The sequence below is a fragment of the Clarias gariepinus genome, chromosome 19, assembly GCF_024256425.1.
Source record: "Clarias gariepinus isolate MV-2021 ecotype Netherlands chromosome 19, CGAR_prim_01v2, whole genome shotgun sequence".
NCBI lineage: Eukaryota > Metazoa > Chordata > Actinopteri > Siluriformes > Clariidae > Clarias > Clarias gariepinus.
In genome coordinates, this window is record NC_071118.1 from 20,410,584 (window position 1) to 20,437,923 (window position 27,340).

Below are 27,340 nucleotides of genomic sequence, written 5' to 3' on the forward strand. Positions count from 1 at the left end.
GCCTTTGTTTGTTTGACAGCAGTGGTATTTCTGACTCATGTGTTATACATCACACTAGACACCGCTGCTGTTGTTTTAAACATCATGTCTCGTTTGAGACAGGAATCCTGGTGCACTTCTTAAAAGCACACTGAGGTGTAAGAATTTTAGAAACTATGGATCTTTTGAACTCATTTAAAAACAAATGTAAATAAGTGACTGAACTCTGCAGAAGGGTGCTTTCAAATATGCAGAACATCTGGGGTGAAGGAAAATCTGGTTTGTTTACCCCTTCCTTTGTAATTTTTTTTCTTTTCTTTTTTTTTTTTTTTTTCTTGGACCACCAAGCCGACATTTATTTGATTTAGGTGGTCTCTTTCTGGTTCCAAGTGAACTCTAGTGTAATTCAGTTCTGAAGCCAACTAGCAGCAACCTCACAGCTTTTGGGAGGTATTTTTTTATTGATACCAACTGCTAAACTCATTTGAATTTAACAAGTGGACAGATAATTGTAAAGACACCCTAAGAAGGCTCGCAATAGACACATTTTAATTAAATGAGCTTCTATGAAGTCAGTTTTTATTATGTAGAGTATCCAGCATGGTGATGCTAATCTCTCTCTCTCTCTCTCTCTCTCTACCTATATCTGTACCGTAACCTCTCTGTCACAGTCTAAGTATTTCAATGTTTTTGGGATAAAAGACCTCCAAATGGAAGGTTAGTTGTAGCAAATATTTATATGTTAAGAGGTATTTGTGGTGATGTTTGTTTGTTTGTTTTTTGGTCTCTTTGCATTAGGTTTTCACAATCTGCATGATGTGCAAATAGAATATTTTAAAAAGCATGTGCCCAAACTCTTACTATCTTGGCATTGGTTTGAAGTGTACATGTTTGCATGAAATTGCAACTCATTTAGCTGAACTATTTGCATTTAGGCCAGAGAAAAGCTTTTATTGCTCATTACATTGATCTTTATTCATCATTTTATTTCACAGCCTAATGTGTTATAAATGCATATGAATGGGTATACTTAATTTTGTAAAACCAAAAAAACTTCTCTAATTTTATTTTCCCTCCCTTACAGGAAATCCCACTGAATGCGCAGTGACCAGCCAGCAAGGAGACAACCCTTCCTAACCCGCCACCTTCACCCTATCTATTTATGACACTTAAACTGTCAATCATGTCTGTTTCCTGAAGCTAAAATGAAAGGCCTTTTATGGGAATATTTTTCTTTGAGAAAAATATTCAGTTTGGAAGACTGCAAAGGAACTTGCACATTTGTACAGAGACGTTTCTCTAGTTTAATATTGAATGTCTTTTAGTTTTATATTTAATGCGTTTTTAAAATGCTACTTACATAGGACCTGCTCTTGCCCACTGCCTGTTTGCTGTAATTTCATATTTTATACTGTATTCATTGGATACGTGATCTGTTGTTCATCTAAGAGGCCTAAAGGTTGTGGTACAAATGCATTAAAAAAAGCACTCAGCACTGATTCAGTATCAAGTCTTTCATTTAAATATATATATATATTTTTAAGTTTTTAAAAGTGATTATGCTGAACCTCGAATCTAAAGATGGTTAAGTCCACAATCAGAATAATGTCATCTATAAATATATAGAGTACTCAAGGTATTTTTACTCATATCTACCTTCCTGATCTGTAATAATTATGGTTTCTGTAAACTTTTCTTGTAAATCTGTTTCTCTAATAACGAAAATAGTAGACATGTTTTGAACCAGAGTAGGACCTTTTGAAAAGGAAGTGGAGTTGCAGTGCATCCAGAAAGTATTTACAGCGCTATACTTTTTCTACATTTTGCTGTAGGGGTGGGCGATATACCGGTAGACACGGTTAACCGGTAGAAACTTGTCAACCGATAGAGGTTTTGGTCTATCGTCTTAATCGCGGTTGAGATCACGTGATTTGCATGCTACGTAACCACGCAATACACATTCACTTCTATGGGAAGCGAAACACATCTAAAGTGGGACGAAACCGTGGCACCCGATTGAGCCGGCGTGTGCAGACCAAATATCCAGACCCAGTGGATCGCACAGCGCGGACCAACTTGAGCAGCGCTGCTCGAATCACAAACCTCTGGTAGAAATAGACCGCGCCGACCATCAAAATACATTTTACCCCCCTGGGATGCTCACGTACAAACCAGGCATGGCAAGGCGGAAACTATTAAACAGTCCTGACATTTTAAATAGTTTTTAAATAAAAAACAGTGGGTCGTGCAGGTTTGTGATTCGAGCAGCGCTGCTCAACTTAGTCCGCTGCGTGAATAAACCAGATCATCTCTGTGCTTTCCAGATAGTCGCGCTGCGCTGTCCACTGGGCCGCGCAGATATTTGGTTCAATCAGGTGCCACGGTTTCGTCCCACTTTTGATGTGTTTGGCTTCACATACACTTCGACAATGGAAGAAGACGGTGCAGCAGCAATGAGTTTATACCCCACCCCTAATCCATATATGGAAGAAGTTACTAAACACCAGGACACTTCCTAGAGCAGGTTGCCCGCCCAAACTGAGCGATTGGGGGGGGGACGTCAGGGAGGTGACCAAGAATCCGATGGTCAGTCAGAAAGAGCTCCAGCATACATAGCGATCCCAAATGAAGCCTAAATGGACACAGGAAAAACATGTACAGTAGATACTACATATAGTCTGTATAAAAATAATAGACAAAGGTTTATGAAATGTGCCTTATGTGCTTAAATGCTCAGCATCGAGATGCTTCAGCCACAGAAGCTTAAATATATACAGTTATATAAAAAGGAATATTGTTGGAAGAATTTTTTTTTATAATTTAATTCGAAAAGTCAAACCTATGTAGTCTCAAGCCATTACTCACATTGAAATATTTTAAGCCCATGAAAAAAAAATCCACAATCAAATTATTTGAATATTTCATTTCAAGCTTGAGTAAATTACTATTCATACAGTTTCAATTCTATTTATTTCTCAGCCAGTGTTGGTCCACTGTGTCAACACAGCCTTCTATGAGTAGATTTTAGAGTACTTCATGCTTCCAGCTGCCGATTTCATGGCGTTTCATGGACATACTGATTTCAGGGGGGGTTCTGTAGGTCTGCCGGTGTAACTGGGGCACTGGTGTTTTGATAATGATTTGACTGAAGTAGCAATACATATAGCGCTATATTTTTGGCCTGAAATGTTCCTAAAGGGCCACGGCAATCACACGACCCCAGGGATTAAAATGGGATTTGGCAGGTTGGTGAACCCTAAAACCCAGCGTAGCGGTGCAGCTGGAAAAAATGACTCCCAGCAAAATTACTCCCACATTGATTTGCAGGGGCAGTGCTAGACATAAATCTATACTAGGGCACAGCCCCCACATAACCACACTTTTTTTCTTGAATTCCTGATGCATGTATTAGATGTGCTAATGTGATATTCAAACTTTTTTCAAACTAATTTTAAAATTATAATTATTTTAAAGCAAAGGATAATTTTGTGACTTGAGTTACCAATTTAAAATAAAGTATACCCTACACTTACTCACTCGAATTCTAGAAACGACTGTGAGTGAAAAACCCACGTGATCAGCAGTTTCTGAATTACTCACACCAACCCATATCGTATACAACACATAATGTATAATGTAAATGTATATTTACTCTAGAGTGCAAGCAGGACTATCTATGACTATGACAGCGTAACTAAAAGGGAGAGCCAGAAGGAAACACAAACATAAGGGCTTTCTGAGATGTAAAGCAAACAATCACCTCACTGTCAGCAAACCTGAGTGATCAATGAGAGTGAGGAAGACAGCATCCAAACATACAAGTTCACCATAATACTCTACGTCCATGAGTCCCCCAGATCTGCTCCTTTACCTATGGCAAATCTATTTATAAAAATGCTTGGCTAAATAAATAGGTTTTTAGCCTGGACGTAAACACTGAGACTGTGTCTGAGTCCCGAACACTATTGGAAGTCTATTCCATAATTTTGGGGCTTTGTAAGAAAAAGCTCTGCCCCCAGCTGTATTTTTTTAATAATATGTGGTACTGATAAGCAGCCTGCATCTTTTGATCAAAGTAGGCGTGGTGGATCGTAAGACACTAGCAGTTCGCTCAGATACTGCGGCGCGAGACCATTTAATGCTTTATATGTCAAAAGTAGTATTTCAAAATCAATACAAAATTTCACAGGGAGCCAATGAAGTGAAGATAAGATAGGTGTGATGTGCTCATATCTTCCGGTTCTAGTGAAAGGAACCAGAAGATATCTAAAGTTACAGAGTGATCTAGAATCTTACTTCTAGCTGAATGCGGTGCTATGACTAGAACTTCTGTCTTATCTGGATTAAGCAAAAGAAAGTTAATCAGCATCCAATTTCTTATGTCCTGCACACATTGCTCAACTTTAGTAAACTGGTTTATCTCATCAGGTTTTGCTGAGACATATAACTGTGTGTCTTCAGCATAACAGTAAAAACTAATACCATGCTTACGGATTATGTTGCCTAGAGGAAGCATGTATAGGGAAAAAAACAGTTGGCCTAAAACTGAACCTTGTGGAACGCCAAACTCCACTAGAGAACATGCAGAATAATCACCATTTAAGTCTACATACTGATACCGATCGGTCAGATAGGATCTGAGCCAGGAGAGAGCTGTGCCCTTAATTCCTACTACATTTTCTAATCTGTGCAGAAGAATAGCGTGATCAGTGGTGACAAAAACTGCACTGAGGTCAAGTAATACAAGCATAGTTACACAACCCTGATCAGAGGCCAATAGGTGGTCATTTACTACATTAACGAGTGCTGTCTCTGTACTGTGATGAGGCCTAAATCCTGACTGATACAGTTTATGTATGCCATTTCTATATAGATATGAGCATAGCTGCTCCGCTACTATCTTTTCCAGAATCTTAAAGATAAAGGGGAGGTTTGATATTGGCCATACAACAACCATGCCATGGTTAAAGTCATAGACATCACACTTTTCCCCATTCTGATGTTTGATAAGAACATTAGATAAAGCATTGGCTGATGGGATGATTGGATAGCTTTATAAATGAGCAGGTGTTCAGTATTATTATTATTATTATTATTATTATTATTATTAATTTTAATATGGGGGTGAGTGTAAAATATATTCAAAATAAAGCATTCCCTGGCAGTGTGTGAGTGCCTCCCATGTCCAACATCATGTCCAAACTGAGTTGGTTTATATTCTTAAGCATTAAACTCTATAATCTATTTTCCATTTTGGCAAAGTAGCCAGTCATTTGACTGTGAATCAAGTTGAGGAAGTTCTTCAGACCGCAGTATGTGCCTCGGCTCACATTTTGGTTGAAACTTCCTTTTATTAATTTAAATTAAATAAATGCTGATTAGGGGCTTGTTAAAACTCAAATTCGAGATTTTACAAGGGCACAGCAGATCCCCAATTGAGCTGAAGCAAAGGCCTGGCAGTTATACTTGTCTAAATACCTTTGGTTCTGACTGAACATATTTAAAGCTTAGTATGGAACTTTATCAGTTTTGGGGGGCTTTTATGTATAACTATAACAAAACAGAAAACATAACTGACTGTTGAAAATTGCTTTCAAAAACTTTGGAAACTCATCTCTCGTCTCATCAAACAGCCTGGCAGCAGTGCAGAGAAAACCCCTTCTAATCTCTGGAAGTTGAGTCTGGGTAGCTAGATATGGGTTAGAGACCCCATTATATAGTCCATGGGCTTTTTCTCACCTAAAAGGCTCATTGATGGATTATAGGGAATGTGGGAATGGAGCCGTCGTTGAGATGTGATGGTCACATACTCCGTTCCCACCCGGAAAGGGGGTTGTTAGGGCTGGCCTCACTGGTGGACATGTGTTCTTAATCCTCTTGGAGAAGGATAATAAGGAAGCATGGAAAATATCTAAAATCTCTGATGAAAGGGTTTTCCATGGCATCTTTCACCTTTTTCTCCCACCATCTAGTCCGTCTGTCCAAAATGGGCACATTTTTGTCCTCAAATCTGTATTTGTTTTTTCTTTTTTATACAGGTACACTGCTGATTGAGTGTTGTTCCTCATGTGCTGGGCCATCCACTTGTGTAAAGGCTGTTTTGGTTTCTCCAATGTACAGGTCTAAACGCTTCCTACTACACTGAACTGCTTACACTATATTGCTCTTTTTGCGTTTCATGGTCCAGCCTTTTGGATGGTGAGAAACAACCCGTGGAGGATAGATTTGGGGTTCCTAACCAATCTTTCTCAGCCTGAGGAATTTACTTGGATGGGTAGCGAAATATTTTAAACCAACAAAAAGTTGTCCAGGTAACACGATTCCAGACAACGTTTCCTCAAAGGCTATAACAGCGATAATCTTCGATTACATATCCCTCATAAAGAATTTTGGGTGAACCAATTAGAGAAGGTTAGAGTGAGCAACGGAGCAAAACCACTTCCCAAAACTTTTCTATGTAAGCAGACAACAATACATAACGTGGTTTGCATTCACATTGACCTAAAAGCTAATCTGACTGGCTGCTGCTATGGAAGTTTATATGATGTATAAACTTATGGCACATAAACTTTCATAGTCTCCCTGTCATACAACAACTCAAACACTAATACTTTAGGTGGAAAAACTGCAAGGCTTCAGGCCACGCTTACCCATGACCCCCTCTCAGAAATGTAATTCAAATATGCTTCACTGCAGATGTGTAAACCAGCATGTCTGGTGTGAACCAGAGGAAGTTTAGTAAAGGCCAGGGGAAATTTGTTTGTTTAAATATATAATACTCATATTTCCATAAATTTAATTAGCATAGTATGCCTTAAATGCGTAACTTGCATTAGAAGAGAGATGACTGTAAGAGGAATGTTTTGATTCAGTGTAAAACAGAAGCCAAGCCAGGAGAAAAGGGGACACAATAGCTGATAAAGTGTCCTGATTCACTCGGGAAATGCACTTCCTCGAAAGAATGGTTTGGGCAGTTTTATTTAAAGCTGTGCTTTAAACCAGCGCATTAACAAAATGAGTGGACCCAAGAAAATCAAGCGTAAAATAGTGCATGGGCTGAGTTGTATAAAATATTAACAGACACAATTTTGGAGATTGATGTAAATTGTTTCAAAACAGAGTATATTAAGTGAGCTTTAAATTGTGGCAATTTTTATTTTGTTGAGAGTGAACTGGGATAATACAATAACAGGATATCCTGCAACTCGCTTCTTTCCTGTATGAACAATTAAGTGGCACTTGTGTGGCCAAATTTGTGACGCTGCATCAAAAAGTGCATTTCAAAAAAACTTGCTTGCATGCTTACATGTTTTCATAAGTTTCTATTTGCCAAACGCCTTCAGGGTAATATGATTATATTTTAATAAGTGCTCGATTTTACACGTTCCACTGTTTTCCCACTACTCTGAAAAGGTTAATTTTGTTGGAGATCATTTGGTTAGCAGACCAAATTCTACACTTACCATTTAACACTATATTAATACCAGTTAACTGGGTATTAATACTGACCCTTTGCTCTTAAAACATCCTCAGTTCTTTTCTCATGAGCCCCACAAGATGTTTTGATCAAGCCCGGATAAAATGGGACGGTTGCGTCAGGAAGGCCATCCGGCATAAAACCCGTGCCAAGTTGTTGTGCGGACTGAATATCCCTTTGTCGGGAGCAGCCGAAAGACTAACACACAACATATATTACAGTATACAGTATATATGCATATAATCGAGAATATCCCAATGGATGATGACAATTAAGAATAAGAAATGACTGTAATAGATTTTTAAATGATCCTGCAGCCAAATACCGTATATTGTAAAGATTCTCTTCATTGGTCTGCAGATCGATCCCTGCTATCCGTTATCATCCAAATGAGGATGGGTTCCCTGTCGAATCTGGTTCCCCTCAAGGAGGATAATTTATCATTCATAAATATTTTCTCACACATTTCATACTCATTTTCCTATTTTCTTTTATTCTTTAAAGTTGCTTTGTAACAATAACCATTGTTAAAAGCACTATATAAATAAACTTGAATTGAATCGAACGTCTTCTGCTGGAAATTAAAAGCTTGGAAATATTGTGGATTGTAGATAAGGTGCTTTTCTGCTCACCACATCTCTACCAAGCTGTAACCGTAGCCTTCCCTGCACTCAAACCAGTCTGGCCATTATCTATTGATGTTTCTTATCAACAATGCATTTGAGCCTGTAGGAATGCAGCACACTGGAGGTTTTATCTTTATTTCATCATGCTGAGCAAACTCTAGCAGCTGCTGTGCATGAAAATTCCAAGAGATCAGCAGTTATAAAAATACTTAAACAAGCTCACCTGGTACCAACAAAACCACGCCAAGGTTGCATTTTCCACCCATTCTGATGGTTTTTGGTTGATATGAACATTACCCCAAACTGCTGGCCCATATCTACAAGAATAAATGCCTTGCACTGCTGCCACACAAATGGCTGATTGGATAAATACATGAAAGATTTAGATGTACAGAGTATATTAATAGGTTTAGAAGGCATAACATTAATTTCTTTCTGCATTCCCACTTACCACAAGTGAAGCTGAAATTTTTAATGTTGTCAAATGTTTTGATTGCGTCACCTTACTCAAAAGCCAACTGGTGCTTCCCAAAATTACGGACTGCTTATAGTGGATATGGAGCTGTGGTGTTTCCAGGCGTTATTAATACCTCGAGAGAGCCTCAGTTAATACAATAAAATAAAATTTAGCCTTAAATGATCTGCTTGAGATATGAATAAAGGAAAAAATACATTTATAGTATGCTAAAGTAATCTTTTTTTTGTTGTTTTAACCTAACTTCTCACCTTTCTTAACAGTGTTGTGTTCTGTTCTCAGTGTTGTCTAGTGTAATGGAAAAGTCTAAAGTCATGGAATCTTGGCTTTGGAAGCTGACCGAGCATAAGGGAGTATATTCTGCCTTTCCTCTGTAAAAAACAACACAGTAGCTTGCTTGCTCCCGCTATATAATAAAACAGTGACACATAATTTCCCATTTCTTCATGATGTTACTATTTCCAAAAATGTGTAATATGTAATAGGAATATAAAACTGAACAAATCACGTATACCTACAATGAAGTATAGATTATTTATAATAATTTTTGCTGATATTCTTAGCTGATCCCTTTTTTTATTCGATAAAAACATGATTTGTTCTACAAAAATACTTATTATGTAAAGTCATTGCTTATACACACATAAATATATATATATATATATATATAGATAGATAAAGAATAAAGATATGTCATCATTATTGTTTATAAGGATAACAGGGCATATATAAACTGTAAGTACAACAGTTGGATGTCTATATTCTTTTAAAGCTTTAGGAATGACAAGGAATGTCCTAGGTCAATTTGACCCACTGGAGGCAAAAAGCGAAAGCTTCACAAGGGTTAATGAATTGTAATCACTCCTACCATACATAATATTTAGAAAGAAAACGTAACAAAACCCTAACATATCACACATTATATCTCAAAAAAAGGGAGAGAGGATACTGCTCAGTCCTAAACAGATTCCAATTATGACCATGTGTTTCTATAGGCATATAATCTCTGTGGGCCCTGAAAAATGTAATATGAAGCTAAACCAATCCCAGATACGTCATTACCCATAAAACAGTGTGTGTACAGAAACGCTGGCAAAAAAGTCAGAAAAATAGGCCACAACCAAGACCACAGCATTGAGAAAGAGCTGTAGAAAATCCCCAGTGCTACAAAAAACGGCTTACATGTAATCTTAAACTTCATATCCATATACAAAAGTCTAATATCTCCTAAGTACTGCTTATAATTTTTAGGCAACATTCTTTCAATAACCTTCCTTTTTTATTTTCAAAGCGGTGTGTTCTCAAAGACTAAAAACTGGAAATGAATAAAGCTATTTATATGTGAAGTTCAGATAGATTTACACTGTAATAATCCTAATTATAATTTCACTAAAGTTAATTATATGTTCTCATGTCCCTGTTGAGAGTTGAGATGACTCCTTCCATGTATATACAGTGTTGGAAGATCTTTGTATTTTTCTCACATGCTCCCCTTTCCTCCTATGGTTGACTTGGAGGGATGGGGAAGTATTACAAATTTTTGTAGTGTCTCAGTTTTTGGCTAAGTAGCATAATTTTACCCATTTTATAAATCCCGTGTATATCCAGTAATGTTTAATCCTTCAATACTAAGCACCAGGATGCATAACATTATTTTTTTACTTTAAATATACTTACCAGAATAAATACTACAGCAGACAATTTGCACATTGTGCTGAAAACTTTCTTCACACTCAGTAAGGACTACCCATACTCAACCGACTCAAGCGACTTTTTAGCATACTGTATGAGCCTGCGCGAGAGGAACAGCTAATTCGCATGTTGGCGGACATAATTTCAGTCTTTTCCAGCACTGGATAGACATGAAATTTTATTCTCAGATTTCACTTTCTTTCAAAGCCATATGAAACAAATTATACAACACGGTCAAGTTGGAAAGGCAACCTTAATGAATCATACATCTGACATTTTAATATATACTGTAGTATTGTGAGTTTATATTAACTTAACTGTAATTGCCCTAAAGAGTTAATACATAAATAAACTATGAATAAACTGAATTAATATGTGTATATATAACTGAATGTACAGGACTTGTCTGAAAACAGTCCAAGCAGTTGCAATACTAACCACATTTTCGTGACTCCTAACAAGTTCATAAAGACACAGCAGAATATCCCTTTATTAAATAAATAAATCTTGAAACAAATATTCACCTTTAAAGTACTTTGTCTCAATAAGAACTAATAGTGCACAAGAGCACCTGTTTTTGTAATGACATAAAGAATAGTCAATGAGAAAATTTCCAATTTGCTTTCGTTCTTTTAGTCAAGTTCCTTTCTAGACATTCAATGATCACAGGATCTACAGTTAAATCAAACTTATTGGCAAACCAGTGTCCATCGTTGAGGAGCCACCGGAGCTCTGCAGCACCGTAAATGCACACACTGTGTACATGAAGCCCAGTGCACGCTGGATAAAGATTTCCCTCTAGGTACTGCCACTTCACCAGGCGTGTTTTGCTCAACAAGTCTGAAATGTCAGGGTCAGAACGTTTGATCTCACCAGGAACTCCTGGCATGCGAGTCAAAGTGGCCCAGAAATGTTCGTCAGGTGAATACGTGTCCTCTGACCAAGCTAGGAAGTCTTTTACCAGGGGACTCCAGTACACAAAGTTCACAAACTCTCGGGAGAGAACGAAGTATGCACTGCCCACAAATATCTCAATGTTATGAGGTGGAGGCTCTTTCTTCTGAGTCGTTTTGACTGGGACAAAATAATAACGTGATTGCTCGTCTTTCAGATTAAAGTGGAAAGTGAAGCGCTGCTTTTTGTATTCACTGGGACGGATCGTCTCAAGCATGTTCATACCTTTTAGGGCCTTGAGCTCAGATACAAGCTCAACATTGGAACGGAGTGGGAAATCCTGCCCACATAGGTTGATTGCATATTTCCAGCGGACTTCGGAGTGTTGGAGATCAGAAAGGCAGTTGAGGTCAGCACGGAGGCGGGACATGCCCCCATACTGCACTGCCTCTAACCGTGAAGCCACGAAGACATTGGGAAGACAGCGTGCCAGGCCCTGTACTGCTTCTGTGAAATCTGATGATGATTTCAGGTCAGAGTGGATGCAGTAGATGTTGTGCGGTGCATAAATGGCACGTAGAAGCCGTTCCACCATGTGTGCATCTTTGTGCACCACCAGAGAGAATGCAAGAGGGAAATCGAGCTCTTCCTCGGATATCTGGACATCAGTGTACCCCTTCGATGCTAAGAATTGTCCACAATTTAAAGTTGCATTCACGATGCTTTTGTCACTTGGAATGGGAGGGAGTTTCCTTCTGATCTCCAAAGTCTTCCCCAAAGCAACAGGGTCCATGTCATAAATATCCAAACAATTGATTCCATGTTTTTCAGTAAAATACCACTGGGTATTTCTTGGCCTTTTAGCTTGTGTGGACTTAATAATGTCATTATCATTGGTATTTTTTGCATATCTGATTAGAACACAAAATACCAATATTGACAATAAGAGGTAAAGCAAAATCCTACGCTGGTTGAGCAGTCTGATCCACCTTTTCATTCTGAAGGAGACAGAAGAAAAAAACAAGAAATGTTGGTTCATGACAATGAAATAAAGTCAGTTTTCTTCCCCATCTTTCTACTACAGCAGTGGTTCTCAAAGTGTGGGGCGCCCCACTAGTGGGGAATACAGGCATGACAGGTGGGGCACAATGAACGAGAGGGAATTAGTGGAAAATAATAGGAAAGTACCTATTATAATTCATGCTTTTCTTTATTGACAATAAACATCGGACACTCGAAACTAAACAATCATGTGCAAAGAAATGGATCATTCATACAAGTAAATTAAAATAACTTTAGAGAAAAAGTGGAACCATAGTTCAACAATAACGGTTTAACGTCGGCATGTTAATTGCAGAGGAACAATATATATAAGGAAACATTCGGTATTATGTATGTAATTTTATTTATTCCAATGTGTATGCTGATGTTTCTGTATTTTTTCAGACAGTACTAGTCTGGCATTTCTAGTTTCCAGTGTGGCAACAAAGTTGCTTTTTGATCCTTCAGGCGCTGAACAGAAGGGAAAATCAAAATCGTTCTACGCTTTTTGTTGGTATGCGGCATTTTGTGATGATCCCTAAATCATTCGTTGCGCCGTAGATAATAATGGTGTTTATGCTTTTAAACTTGTATAATTTAAGGCGGATGTAGCTGAAAGACAATGTAGAGAGGAAATATATCTGGGTATCTTATTCACGGGTTTATTTACGCAGCTATTGAATTCGGAGATGCGAATATCAAACTAACTTTATCGCGGTCACAAACAGGTGTTATAAGCTAAAGTGCCCCCCTGCCACGGATTGCCCAAACTCATTCCCCCCCCCCCTCCCCCAACACATACCCACGTAATCTCTATCAAATATTATATTAGGACATACATTTAAAGGTTTATTATTATCAAATATAGTATTACTATTATAATTAACCCTAGGCACGTGACAGCCGTCGAGACGATTAATACAAATCCCCAAAAATGATTATTTTATGGCACATTTATTTTGCAGGGGTTTGTCAATGTACAAATAACAAATTGTTTATCACAAATTGCACTAAATAAATATTGTTTGTGGTAAAAAATTATAGGAAACGATTTTTATTATAAAATAAGCAATATAAAAATATACATGTTGTATATGAAAAAAAATATATAATTTATATATTTTTCCCCTATACAACATTTTTTTATATTGCTTATTTTATAATTAAATTCATTTGTTATAATTTGTAATTTGTAAACCATAAACCTATGAATTTATGTTCTAATATATTATTTAAAAGAGATTATGTAGGGGAGGCAATTCGTGGCGAGGGGGGCATTTTAGAGCATAACACCGTGTCAGTAGCGTACTGTATTTAGTGAGCATAATAACATCAATGGATACATTTGTTACATGGACCACAAAAAAGCAGGTGATTCAGCACTATCAGCCTAATCAACCAAAAAGCCTATGATGAAGCCTATGTTGCGCTTGGATTCATGGTGGGGATGGTGAGGGCAGAGGAGAGACCTGTGTGTGTTTTGTGTCTTAAACCGCTGGCAGCAGATAGCATGAGACCCAACAAAGTAGGAAGACACTTAGAGACAACACACCCCAGTCACGTTAATAAGCCACTCGACTTCTTTGAAAGAAAGCTAAAGATAAGTGACGAAGTAAGCCTGTTATAACAATTGCACGTGTATTTTATCTGTTTTGAACTTGCCGTTATTTGATCTTATTGGTTTAGAAATTGATATTTCAATAAAAAATACACTTGGTCGTTTTCGTTATCATTTTGTTGACAAGTGGGGCTTGAAAATTCGTCCACCCCCTTAAGTGGGGAATGACAGAAAATGTTTGAGAACCACTGTACTACAGTAACATACTAAACATTGCACTGCCTGGTCAAAGAAAGGTCATGTGATATAGTGATGGTAAGAGCATTTCTGAGAATTCGCAGGACTGGGACTATACAGCTGAGAGGCCATGGAAAAACCACTTGTTAGTCAGACTAATCAGAAGAAATTTAAATTTTCCTTCCATGTTGGCACGGGCATAATTCAGGGCGCAAGCTGAGAAAAAATAGTTCTGGGAGCTTAAGCAATAATTTTTAAACATGAACTAGTCAAAAAATGCACTTTAATCAAAGGTACAGTTGGTCAAATGTCAAATGCTGTTTTGGACAAGCAGTGTAGTGCAAAAAAGTGCAAAGACATCAGGAGCACAAATAGTTTAAATTAAGCTTTCATCACTACAATTCTTATAAAGCTTTCTTCACTTTTTATTCTAAACCCCTGTAGACCTTAAAAGGGTGCAATAAATGCATGATGCATAGCCTCACAATATTTTGATGTGGTACAGAGATTATTACAATGGCAAGGATATATGCTATATACATCTTTTTGCTATATACAGTACTTAAGCCATTTAGGAAACAATAGATTATATTTTCAGTTTTCATGTTCTGATATTTATATTTGGTGGCCTTTTATTGTGGGCAGTATAAGGTACACCTGTGCACTACTCATGATGTCAGATCAGCATCTTGATGTGGCACACCTGTGAGGTGGGATGGGTTTTCTCAGCATAGCAGAAGTGCTCACTATCACACATTTAGACTGATTTGTGAACAATGTTTGAGAGAAATGGTAATATTGTGTATCTGGAATGAATTTTAGATCTTTAAGTCCATCTCATGAAAAATCAGAGCAGAAACAAAGGTGTTGCGTTTATATTTTTGTTGAGTCTATAATCTAGATAAGTTAAATGATTCACTTATGTACATGTTACCTTTAGTTTAAATCCACTCATTAAACCATTTTTTCCATAATTTTTACCAGTTGACTTAAAAACCAGAAAATACAATCTAATCCACGGAAGGTTAAAGGCCCTGGCATAAGATTGTTAAAAAAGAAAATCTAAATATATTTAATGCAATGGCTCTATTTTTCTCATTTCCCTTCTCTTCCCTTATTTTCCTTGTGCCGTGCCTGTCCATGTAACTCACAAAGAGAAACTAAAATACTTCACAAATAGGGACAGAAACTAATTCTGATCTCTGTGTCACTTACCCAGAAACTCAACTGCTACCTCGGCCACAAACACATGGGCACACTTCGCTCTCAGATCGCAGGGTACTTGGTGAATATTACTATTAACTTCTAATGTGCCAAGGCTTATGCTTAGTTTTTTGACAGTAAGCCTGTGAAAACATGACATTTGTTGGCTCGTATTATTAAAACGTATAATAATAGTAATAATAATCATAATAATAATAATAATAATAATAATAATAATTCATTGCATTAAAAAAAATCAGAATGGCAACATGTGAACCTATGCAATAATTGAATTGAAAATGGCTGCAATTTATTACAATATACAGATGTATAATTTATTGCAAGTTATATAGTCCGGAATTTTTGACATAAAGGTTATTATTAAAAAAATAATAATAATTAAAAAAAAAAAAAAAAAAAAAAAATATATATATATATATATATATATATATATATATATACTTTTAAAGTGTTAAATAAATATTGTCATAACCTTTACATTTCTGTAAAATTACCAATAATAAAGCAATTTATTGTTTAAAATAATAATAAACTGTGATAATAGTACTGTGAGCTTTCTGACGTTTAAGTCTGTCACAAGTTTAGAAATGAGCAAAATGCTTTTAAACGAAATTAAATGTGTTCATTCATTCCGATCATTCAAAACTTTCATATAAATAAAACAAAAAACAAACAAACACGAAACAAGGACTATGGTGTAGTTAAAGACATCTGATACAGTCAGGACTACACACTACAACATGGTGCCATTACTATCACTCACAAGACTTCGCAGAAAGTCTGTCAAGAAGAAGAGAGATTACCGGAGTAGATGGTTGCAAAGATTAAAATCCACGCCAGAAACAAATCACAAACTTCAGGCTTTTCTTCAGAAGGATTTTAAAGGGCGATGTTCTGTTTAAAACTCTGAACCACAGAAAGACTGAAAGTAGCGGATCCGAGCTGCATCATGTTTCCTGTTACTTTACTGTGCGGGGTGCGCGCGCGCGCTCTCGCGCTCTCTCTCTCTCTCACGCGCTCGCTCTCTCTCGCGCGCTGTCTCTCTCTCACGAGTTTCCGTAAAGCTCACATGAACTGTGTGAAACCAAACTAGGAGCTTCTAATAAAAGAAAAAAAAACCTTCCCAGTGAAGACGTCAAGGACTTTTACTTTGTTAGCGACGCGCAGATGTGAAGTATAACGTGTCCTACTGAAACCGAAACTGCAGAGAGCGCATACTGTTACAGTACATCAGTTACACTACATCACACCGCTTACTCTGGACATGGACTGTTTCTTATTACTAATATATTAATCACTTGGTCCATATAATGTATCTGCGGAATCTGGAGGCTGAGTCAACACTTTGAACGCGTTGTCGTGTTCCTCAAATTATTCCTGAACTACTTTTGCATTTTTTCACTGACCTTGTCTTCTAGCCATTATTTACATTTACATTTAGGCATTCAACAGACGCCCTCATCCAGAGCGACTTACATTTTCATCTCATTACAGCCGAGCAGTTGTGGGTTAAGGGCCTTGCTCAAGGGCCCACAAAGTCGCTCAGATCCTTATGCTTTCCTACATTATTTTCAACTCGTCACAATATTTTATATTTCCCACCCTTCAGCAGATGCCACTGTAATGAGATTACGATTATCATGTTCTTCATCAGTAATTAATTATTTTGATATTATGGCTAATTGAGGTATACATTATTTGATGCCACAAAAAAGTCTACAACACTGCTAGCACTTCCTCCTGCCCACGTGCCATCCTGTATATACATAATTCTCAAGCACTGTGGGTAACCGACTACAAGAGCAGGAGATTATACTGAGATCCTTTTCTGTCAACGAAAAACAAGATTCAGAGGTTAATGTGTGCACAAACTAACCAAAACTGAGTAGTGTAATATTGCATCAGGATGTTTTTCCAGTCTTTAAATGTATGTGAGGTTATATTCATTGGAATAGTGTAATTAATTAACTAGTGGGGCAGCAGAACTGGACTAGGTTGGTGCCCTTGGTCTGTTTGGATGTGTTTTCGGAAAATGCTAACCTCACCAATGCCCTCTTTGGCAGCCGGCTCAGGAATAACCCTGGCACAGAGAGTGAGTTGATATGTAACCACCGGTTGATCAGTAATTCATATAATAGGGGTAAAGAGAACTATGAGAGAAGAATTAAGTAGTTCATTTGAATAAAATAAAACACAACTACTTGTTGTGTGGTAATAGATGTGTCAGGATCAGCAGAGAACAGTGCTTGAACAGCAATACAAGTCAAAATCTAGCGATAGCAAGAAACAAGGAAAACAGTTAGGTCTGACAGTTAGGGAGTGCTTGTATGAAAAATATCTTCAAAATGGCAGATAGCTTCTGACTGTACGTATGTCACATGGTATAGCCGCGCAAAGTGAGAAGAAGAGATAGAAAGATGGCTATACGAGTGGGTAAAAGTACGATGTTATACATTAATATATATATACGTGTGTTATTCAGAATTTGTGACTGTGAAAATGGTTAATGTTTTTTCTTCTCAAGATTAAAATTGTGTGTATACAGATTGGCAAGTTCTGTATAACAGTAAATGTTGCAAATAAATGTATTACTGAAATATCATCAAGCACTGGACCCTCCTTAAATGTTTATTTTATTACCTTATCATTACATCCTGATATAACACTGTTTATTACTATTACTATTTTCATTAGTTGCTGCATTATTGTTGTAACAGCTTATGAAACTAAGGTCAGTACAGAACTTACAGTAAGCAGTAAACTAAGTTTAGAGGAAACCAACTAGCAGCTCATGGGAGGAGCCACACGTCACCCATAAGTTTAAAACTGTCAGATTTTGCTGTCTCCGTGCACACACAGACAGGTTTGTATTTTCTTTTGCCCTTGGCTAGTGTCCATTTTTATGCTTCATGGTTTCATGTTTGCATTGTGCTTGTCATAATTGTGGAGAGGTTTTTGTCCATGAAACAAAGCCTATGTGTGGGTGTGCCTTTAAGTAGTCATATTGTATTCTTTCTCGTCTGGGTGGATCTCTAAAAATGAACTTCTAGCACACATTGACATTCTGACCTGGATATATCCTGGGTTATGGAACAGTGTGAAATCCAGTAGACTGGAGATCAACACCCACATACAACACACACAACTATTATACAACTATTACACAATTAGATAATTACACACAACTGTAATTATCTAGTACTAAAAAATAAAATAAAAAACCTTTTTTATGCTAACATTTTAAGCCTCTGACTTTTTTTTTTATAAACACAAACTGTTATTGTGATTGTTACAGGAAGTGTGTACACTATGGTATTTTTAAGGAAAAACTAATAAGTAGGTCCATGTAAAACATTCATCATATAAAAATCTAGAAAAAGTTTTTGTACATGCAGAAGTAAGAGGAACATATACACTCCATATTATTATCTTGCAGTTGATGGAGATTTGTGGGATGCACATCCAGGGCACGAAGCTCCCGTTCCACCACATCCCAAAGATGCTCTGTTGGGTTGAGATCTGGTGACTGTGGGGGCCATTTTAGTACAGTGAACTCATTGTCATGTTCAAGTAACCAATTTGAAATAATTCGAGCTTTGTGACATGGTGCATTATCCTGCTGGAAGTAGCCATCAGAGGATGGGTACATGGTGGTCATGAAGGGATGGACATGTTTAGAAACAATGCTCAATTGAACCTAAGGAGCCTAAAGTGTGCCAAGCAAACATCCCCCACACCATTACACCACCACCAGCCTGCACAGTGGTAACAAGGCATGATGGATCCATGTTCTCATTCCGTTTACGCCAAATTCTGACTCTACCATAGTGGAGATGAGTGGTACCCGGTGGGGTCTTCTAAGGTCACACACATTTCTGCTGTTGTAGCCCATCCGCCTCAAGGTTGTGCGTGTTGTGACTTCACAAATGCTTTGCTGCATACCTCGGTTGTAACGAATGGTTATTTCAGTCAGCTTGAATCAGTCGGCCCATTCTCCTCTGACCTCTAGCATCAACAAGGCATTTTTGCCCACAGGACTGCCGCATATTGGATGTTTTTCCCTTTTCACACCATTCTTTGTAAACCCTAGAAATGGTTGTGCGTGAAAATCCCAGTAACTGAGCAGATTGTGAAATACTCGGACCGGCCCGTCTGGCACCAACAACCATGCCACGCTCAAAATGGCTTAAATCACCTTTCTTTCCCATTCTGACATTCAGTTTGGAGTTCAGGAGATTTTCTTGACCAGGACCACACCCCTGAATGCATTGAAGCAACTGCCATGTGATTGGTTATTTAGATAATTGCATTAATGAGAAATTGAACAGGTGTTACTAATAATCCTTTAGGTGAGTGTATATAAAACAGCAAGGCTTCAGGAAGGGCATGTGTATTTTTTTATTCTATTTCAAATTTTTACAACTACTTTAACTGTAAAGCATTTTACAATGTATTCTGAATCAAACTGTTTAAATATTATTCTCATTATTATTGTGTATTTGAGGTCTAGAAGTGATTATTACTGAACCCTTCACTGGCAGAATGCATTCAATTCCCTATGATTTCTATTTCTATTAAGATACATTTGGTTTGTAATAAATGTATAGGCTTTATCTAACTTAATTCTTTTAAATAGTAAGTCAATAATAAAGAGGATTTTCATAATCATGGGTTGTGATTATTTCCACTGCAACAAAACAGCACTGACTGTGCTTCCAATGCCTTACTTTTTGGTGGCCAAAGTATTACGACGATATAAAACAGCTGATTTCACCAATTAATTTTAGCCTACCTAGCTAAAAAAACTACTAAAAAACTTCTCCAGACCTAAACCTGGTGGAAAACTGCTGGACAATGGTGAAGGCAGCAGCAGGCAAATCAAAACCATCTTCTGTACATGATCTTCAGAAAGCAATCAAGCAGGCACGGATTGAACCAGTGACACCACAGTACTGAAAACAGCATTAAAGTAATCATCAATCAATGATTGTATAATGATAAATAGTGAAATATAAACAGTGAACAATAATTAAGTATTCTATTGCTTTAGTAAAATAATCTTGATACTGTGTTCACCCTGAAATATCTTATGTCATAGCAATAAGGATAAACAAGTTCCACAGTTTGGAGACAATTATCCAATGCATGCTATTAATACTAGTTGTGTTATGACTAAGACGTTGCAGAAGTTTCATTCTGGAACATCATATGTGCTGACTGTCCGTCCATTCATCTGTTCGTCATTCATTTAAATAGCATACATTGTGTGCCAATGTAGATTTAGTTTAATCATTGAAATTATAAACCATTGTAATTAATAGATTACATGAAAAGACACCTTATGCTTACATATTTATTAATAATGTATGATATATAAATAATTCAGCAATAATCAACAAGATTGTGCACATACAACCATGATGTTACCATTTACTGTAATTGCTTGGGTGATATGGCTGGTTTGTTACCTCGAAACGGAAATAAAACTTGAAGCGGACTTGATGAGCAAAGCTTATTTTTTATTTTATTTTTTTAAGAAAAGAAGGATTTGCGTGTGTGGTGTGTGTAAGTGAGTATGCTCCATGTTTATCCATTTTCGTGTTTCAGCTTTCCTTAGTGAAAGCACAGAGTTGACACAGTTTTTTTCAGGACATGTGCATCACTTAAGAAAATGAATTTATGAGTAATGGACAGTATGTGCACACAAGCACAGTGTCTTGCGACCACAGCTGACAATACTGTATGTTGACTTGGCACTAGTGACAAACCTATACATTTATAAACCTCTCCTGGAGTAGCACCTCCTGTCCCAGATGTCTTGACAGCGCATAGGCTCCAGAAGATTAGCTCATATCACTGAGAGACATGTGTTGGGCGTCATCTGAAAACCAGCAAGGCTATCTTTAGACCCAGATCGATCAACACAATTTTAAGCTGGTTGTTGTTGTACTGTAACCTTACACAGGAAGTGACATACTGTGTTGGTGAAGGGATTTGGGTGGGGTTGGTTGTGGGGGTTGGGGGTGTTGCAACTCACCACCGTGCAGCCTGTGAGGAACTTCCTGGAACGGCCTGCATGTCGAATGACTAATACAGTGAAATACTGAAATACTAACACAGGGAGCTTTTTTAGTCCATGGGCTTCAGGCGCACGGTTGTATTAGTGGCCATAAACAGCTCAGGCATGCTTAATTACAAATACCAACACCACACGTGGATATATCACGATAATGCCCATAATTATGGCATTATTCTCCAATCTGCTGTCTAAGAAGGTTTTCCACTAGTTTTTAACCCTGACTGTAGAGACTTGTCCATTTAGCCACGAGAGCATTAGTGGTGTGAAGCTATGATATCTGGTTAATGATTGAACAGTAAGATTCAGCTAAATGTGTGAGTTTTACAGTTTAAGGAGATCGGCTAAATAAAAACAATAATAATAATAATAATAATAATAATAGTATTTGGCATTGGAGGGAATTTCTCATATATGAGACAGAATACCAAAATAAAAATTTTATTGAATCACATGATGCATTTCACAGAGCTGCTTCATACACAGATGACGAAAAAGCTTAATGCTAAACCTACATAAAAGTAAACACACATGCTCACACCCACAGGTTGATTAGCCGAGGCATTCGTCCAGACCAGTGGGAAGAAGGAATAAAGTAGCTATGTATGATGCCAGGAAATGTTCTGATGAGGTCATTTCCTCTTTTGGAATTTCCTTGCAAGGGTGTCAATCTATAGTGGGAGAAATATTGTTAGGAAGTGGCGAAAAAATTAGGAAGCAGAGGGAACATAGAGATAGTACGTCACATAGAGACATGAGTAAAAAAGCACTGGTGTGTTTTTAAGACTATAGCATGATACATGAACTAGTGACTATTACAATGCCTTTTTTTCAGGTTATTTTTATGAAGTGAGATCTAATTATTCTTTACTTTTTAAATGCGTATATCAATTAACTATTGCAGTTAACACTGTTAGGAATGTACATGCCACCATTAGCAAAATAATAATAATAATAATAATAAACATGTGCTGTTTAAATGTAGTGCAAACAGAATATTCAGGTATATCTTACATTGCTAAGTTAATTTCTTTTTAATACATAAATAAAGAGACTGAACTCTCACCAGGATGCTCTTTAGGATGTTGGTCCTCAGTGGCCTGAGATAGCTGCATTCTCCCGCTTCACACAGTTTAATCTCCCCAGATATCTGTCCAAGCAGTGAGACATCACGGGTCGGATTCATTACCACTCACAGGAAATATAAACATTACCGCCCAGACAAACTGTTTCCTTTTCACGTGTTATACCAGAAGCTTAGGGTAAAAGACGTGTGATATGTGCAGCTTGAAAAGTGTCAATTAAATAATAATTAAAGACTGGAGCTTGTAACAGGCACTGAAATCAACATCAGGTTCAAGAAAGTGAACATAGTAGTATAGTTTGAGTTCCTTCCTGTGGTGTAAACACTGTTTCGGTTAAAGCTGTTTTTGATTCTTCAGAATACTCAGGAGATTAACGTGTCATTATGCATTTTCTCCAAAATAAGCCATCTACTTAAAACAGTGCCAAGTCTCCGTAATAATATTCTAGGCAAATCAACTTAAAAATGTGGAAGATCCACTAACTCATTTCCCTGGCTTCATAAAAACATCTTAAAATATTAAACATTCACAAAAATCCTTAGATGCCTAATAGATCCTTTAGGCATGTTAGATATGAAAAAGCTTTTTTTTTTTTTTTTTCTTGTTTAGCTGAGCTTTATTTAATAAATCAGTTAACAGTGTGATTGAGTAACATTTTAAGCATGTGTGTTAATACTTGATTCCCAAATACGTTCTCATATTTCAGAGGCTTTTTGAATTTGGTTAAAAGCTGTTTTGTTATGCAAAAGAGAGAGAGAAAGAGAGAGAGAGAGAGAGAGAGAGAGAGAGACCTCTGGTGAGCTGTAGGAGTCGATTTCTCTCTTTCCTCCAGGGTACCAGCCATGAGACCAGTGCTGAGAGAAAGACAGCTGTGCTTGCAAACACAGCAGCAAGGCAGCAACCAGCAAGAGCCTGCACACACTGACCATCACGCTACACCCACACACACACACACATACACACACACACATTTCGCACAGACTTGTATTACTTTCATGCTGTTCTATTGCACAATTATACTAGGCACACACCTAGTATACACACACACACACACACACACACACACAATTCCATAATTTCTGTAAAAAATTAATAAAAAAAAAATATATATATATATATATATATATATATATATATATATTCAAGGTTGCACCACAATGAACTTCAGTCCGCTTATTAGTTTTTTTTTAATTGTCATATATGTGCTCTTTTTATGCTTTTTATATAACTTTTATTAAGTTTTTTGGTTCTTAGCATTGCACTAGAAATGGTGAGCTCACATTACCCTGTTTCTACTGACTATATGTTAGATATACAGTGTGCAATCACATTTCCTTCAGGATCAGTAAAGTATCTATCTATCTATCTATCTATCTATCTATCTATCTATCTGTCTACCTATCTACACATGAACAAAGATGATACAGTTTATAATTTAATGAATGTCTTAACTGACTTTAAAAGTACAGTCACAGTTATTATTTAGCAGAGCCTCTCGCTTAAACACCAGTGGTGGGCAAATAACACAAATCCCATGCTAAAGAAAAAGTAGCGATATCCTAGTCCAATTATTACTCAAGTTAAAGTCCTACATTTACATTTCTATTTGAGTAAAAGTACAAAAGCACTTACCTTTAAATTTACTTAAGTATCAAAAGTACTGAGCTTGTACTAACTCACAGTAGACTTTTAGTTATTGTACAAATATTCTTTCTCTCTATCTGTCTCTCTCTTTCTAGACTAAACGTGCTAATTACTAATTCCATGTCTGATTTCAAACATCATCTTTTAACAGAGGGAAGAGAAATCATTCAGTTGCGCATAATAGTTAGCTGGTGGGGATATTCCTGCTTCAAATATTACACACCACAGTAGTTACATAATGCAATGGCATGTGGAAAAGTAGTGAAGTAAAAAGTACAGATATTATTAAATTAATAAATCTACTCAAGTAAAGTACAAGTGCTTTAAATATGTACTTACAGTAAATACAGTAACAAAGTACATTTACTTAACTACTTTCCACATCCTTTTACCAGCTTTGCCAATAATAATAATAAAAATAATCTTCTTTAGCATTTTTTTAAAAATAGTAACAATTGATAATTAAAATATTAACAGATAGCAAAATACAAATAGAAAATAATGCAGCGGTAAAGAATAGAACAGAGTACGATTATCAGTGTTATTATGATGCTCTGAATTGACATCAAAAGTCATGAGCAAATATAAAACCTTTTTACCTTGTTTAATGTGTTTGATTCAGACCGAAATCTTCTGAGGTGTGCACGTCTGAGAAGCGCTTGTCCTGGAGTATCAGTGCTTGAGACCATCTTCACACACCTGCTCTTTATATATACCCCTAATCACATACACACACACACACACACACACACACATACACGTCTGCAGGGTTCTGCTGGGACACATAATGTTGGCTAAATCCCAATTATCATCTTCAAACACCTCTGACCCCCCCAGGGGATGGTACCCCGAATACATACACACTCCAACACACATATACACACAATGAATGATATGCAACAGCATGAGGATTTCTATAGGCATGAGTCATTGTACAGATGTAGGCATACTAAGTATTTACATTCGGATTAGCTCTAAGCCAAAATAAGTAAAATAAGTAAATTTGATTGGAAATAATATATATTAAATAATAATGGCATAAATAAATGCATTTATAAGCACATGATAAACGATGATATGTACTGTAGATATAAAGATTATTGTCATAAATATAGTTATCAAAACTATGTATAAGGATGTGATTCATATCAGCTATTTATTTCCAGAATAATCAGTACATCAAACAGTGTGTATTATTGATATTTCATTAATGTGGCTGCCCTCTTCTGGCTACCCGTAAGACACCTCATTTCCTCCCTGCTGTCCAAGGTGAACTCAGCAGAATGACCTTTGAACTTTGACAAACACACAGTGACGTGAAATCTGAAAAGGGTTGTGTGCGCTGTTACAGGGCTGATTAATTCGCCTGGGAGAGACGCTGATCGAGTTCCTGTCCCTCAAGCGGTGTTTAAACACTCTTAAGGCTTCTGATCGTGCTAATCCGCACAAAGTGCCAGTTTGACACACGCACACAAAGTCAACAGGGTCACAGTGATTCACACTTTCAAATCAAAGTACTTTTAAAAATAGACATATAATATTACACAGGGCAAAAATGACAATGTAGATCAAAAGTCTAGACATTCAAGCTGATTTCCCCTTAAATTAAATGTTCGGTTAAATGTGTGTGTAAAAAAGAGTTTATGTGAATAAATTCAAGTCTACACCTTGACTGATCATATAACTCATAAATAAGGCTACACCCTGACTGATCATATAACTCATACATAAGGCTACACCCTGACTGATCATACAGCTCATACATAAGGCTACACCCTGACTGATCATATAGCTCATACATAAGGCTACACCCTGACTGATCATATAACTCATACATAAGGCTACACCCTGACTGATCATACAGCTCATACATAAGGCTACACCCTGACTGATCATATAGCTCATACATAAGGCTACACCCTGACTGATCATATAACTCATACATAAGGCTACACCCTGACTGATCATACAGCTCATACATAAGGCTACACCCTGACTGATCATATAGCTCATACATAAGGCTACACCCTGACTGATCATAAAACTCATACATTAAGCTACACCCTGACTGATCATATATCTCATACATAAGGCTACACCCTGACTGATCATATAACTTATAAATAAGGCTACAGCCTGACTGATCATATAGCTCATACATTAAGCTACACCCTGACTGATCATATAGCTCATACATAAGGCTACACCCTGACTGATCATAAAACTCATACATTAAGCTACACCCTGACTGATCATATAGCTCATACATAAGGCTACACCCTGACTGATCATATAGCTCATACATAAGGCTACACCCTGACTGATCATATAGCTCATACATAAGGCTACACCCTGACTGATCATAAAACTCATACATTAAGCTACACCCTGACTGATCATATAGCTCATACATAAGGCTACACCCTGACTGATCATAAAACTCATACATTAAGCTACACCCTGACTGATCATATAGCTCATACATAAGGCTACACCCTGACTGATCATATAGCTCATACATAAGGCTACACCCTGACTGATCATATAGCTCATACATAAGGCTACACCCTGACTGATCATAAAACTCATACATTAAGCTACACCCTGACTGATCATATATCTCATATATAAGGCTACACCCTGACTGATCATATAACTTATAAATAAGGCTACAGCCTGACTGATCATATAGCTCATACATAAGGCTACACCCTGACTGATCATATATCTCATACATAAGGCTACACCCTGACTGATCATATATCTCATACATAAGGCTACACCCTGACTGATCATATAGCTCATACATAAGGCTACACCCTGACTGATCATATAGCTCATACATAAGGCTACACCCTGACTGATCATATAACTCATACATAAGGCTACACCCTGACTGATCATAAAACTCATACATAAGGCTACACCCTGACTGATCATATAGCTCATACATAAGGCTACACCCTGACTGATCATAAAACTCATACATTAAGCTACACCCTGACTGATCATATAGCTCATACATAAGGCTACACCCTGACTGATCATAAAACTCATACATTAAGCTACACCCTGACTGATCATATAGCTCATACATAAGGCTACACCCTGACTGATCATAAAACTCATACATTAAGCTACACCCTGACTGATCATATATCTCATACATAAGGCTACACCCTGACTGATCATATAACTTATAAATAAGGCTACAGCCTGACTGATCATATGGCTCATACATAAGGCTACATCCTGACTGATCATATAACTCATACATAAGGCTACACCCTGACTGATCATACAGCTCATACATAAGGCTACACCCTGACTGA

General features: G+C 37.1%; 3 protein-coding genes across 14 annotated transcripts in view; 1 reads left to right on the plus strand and 2 right to left on the minus strand.

Annotated features, from left to right (window-relative positions):
* Positions 1-1,478, plus strand: part of cdk5rap2 (CDK5 regulatory subunit associated protein 2) — a 42,221-nt gene extending 40,743 nt beyond the window's left edge. For 9 of the 10 annotated variants that reach the window (XM_053478073.1, XM_053478079.1, XM_053478075.1 and 6 more), the window contains 2 exons: positions 651-696; positions 1,064-1,478. In XM_053478073.1, the coding sequence (XP_053334048.1) occupies positions 651-696; positions 1,064-1,116 (99 nt within the window). In that variant the 3' untranslated portion in view covers positions 1,117-1,478. The remainder of the gene's footprint in view (positions 1-650; positions 697-1,063) is intronic. The other variant, XM_053478080.1, reaches the window with a different exon arrangement.
* A 7,792-nt stretch (positions 1,479-9,270) lies between these two features.
* gcnt4b.2 (glucosaminyl (N-acetyl) transferase 4b, tandem duplicate 2) lies at positions 9,271-16,257 on the minus strand. Of its 3 annotated transcripts, none has more exons than XM_053479240.1 (3): positions 16,007-16,256; positions 15,195-15,325; positions 9,271-12,141 (listed from the first exon to the last, which is right to left on the minus strand). In XM_053479240.1, exon 3 carries the CDS (start codon positions 12,138-12,140, stop codon positions 10,848-10,850), a length of 1,293 nt encoding a protein of 430 aa, XP_053335215.1. In that variant the 5' UTR covers position 12,141; positions 15,195-15,325; positions 16,007-16,256; the 3' UTR covers positions 9,271-10,847. The 3 variants fall into 3 exon arrangements, with proteins under 3 accessions (XP_053335215.1, XP_053335217.1, XP_053335218.1); XM_053479242.1 differs by having other exon boundaries at positions 15,967-16,256; XM_053479243.1 differs by lacking the exon at positions 15,195-15,325 and having other exon boundaries at positions 16,007-16,257.
* A 5,449-nt stretch (positions 16,258-21,706) lies between these two features.
* Positions 21,707-24,682, minus strand: gnrh2 (gonadotropin-releasing hormone 2). Its single transcript, XM_053478429.1, has 4 exons — positions 24,608-24,682; positions 23,156-23,297; positions 22,346-22,429; positions 21,707-21,950 (listed from the first exon to the last, which is right to left on the minus strand). The coding sequence occupies exons 2-4, from the start codon at positions 23,291-23,293 to the stop codon at positions 21,912-21,914; spliced, it is 261 nt and encodes an 86-aa protein (XP_053334404.1). The 5' UTR covers positions 23,294-23,297; positions 24,608-24,682; the 3' UTR covers positions 21,707-21,911.
* Positions 24,683-27,340: the final 2,658 nt, after the last annotated feature.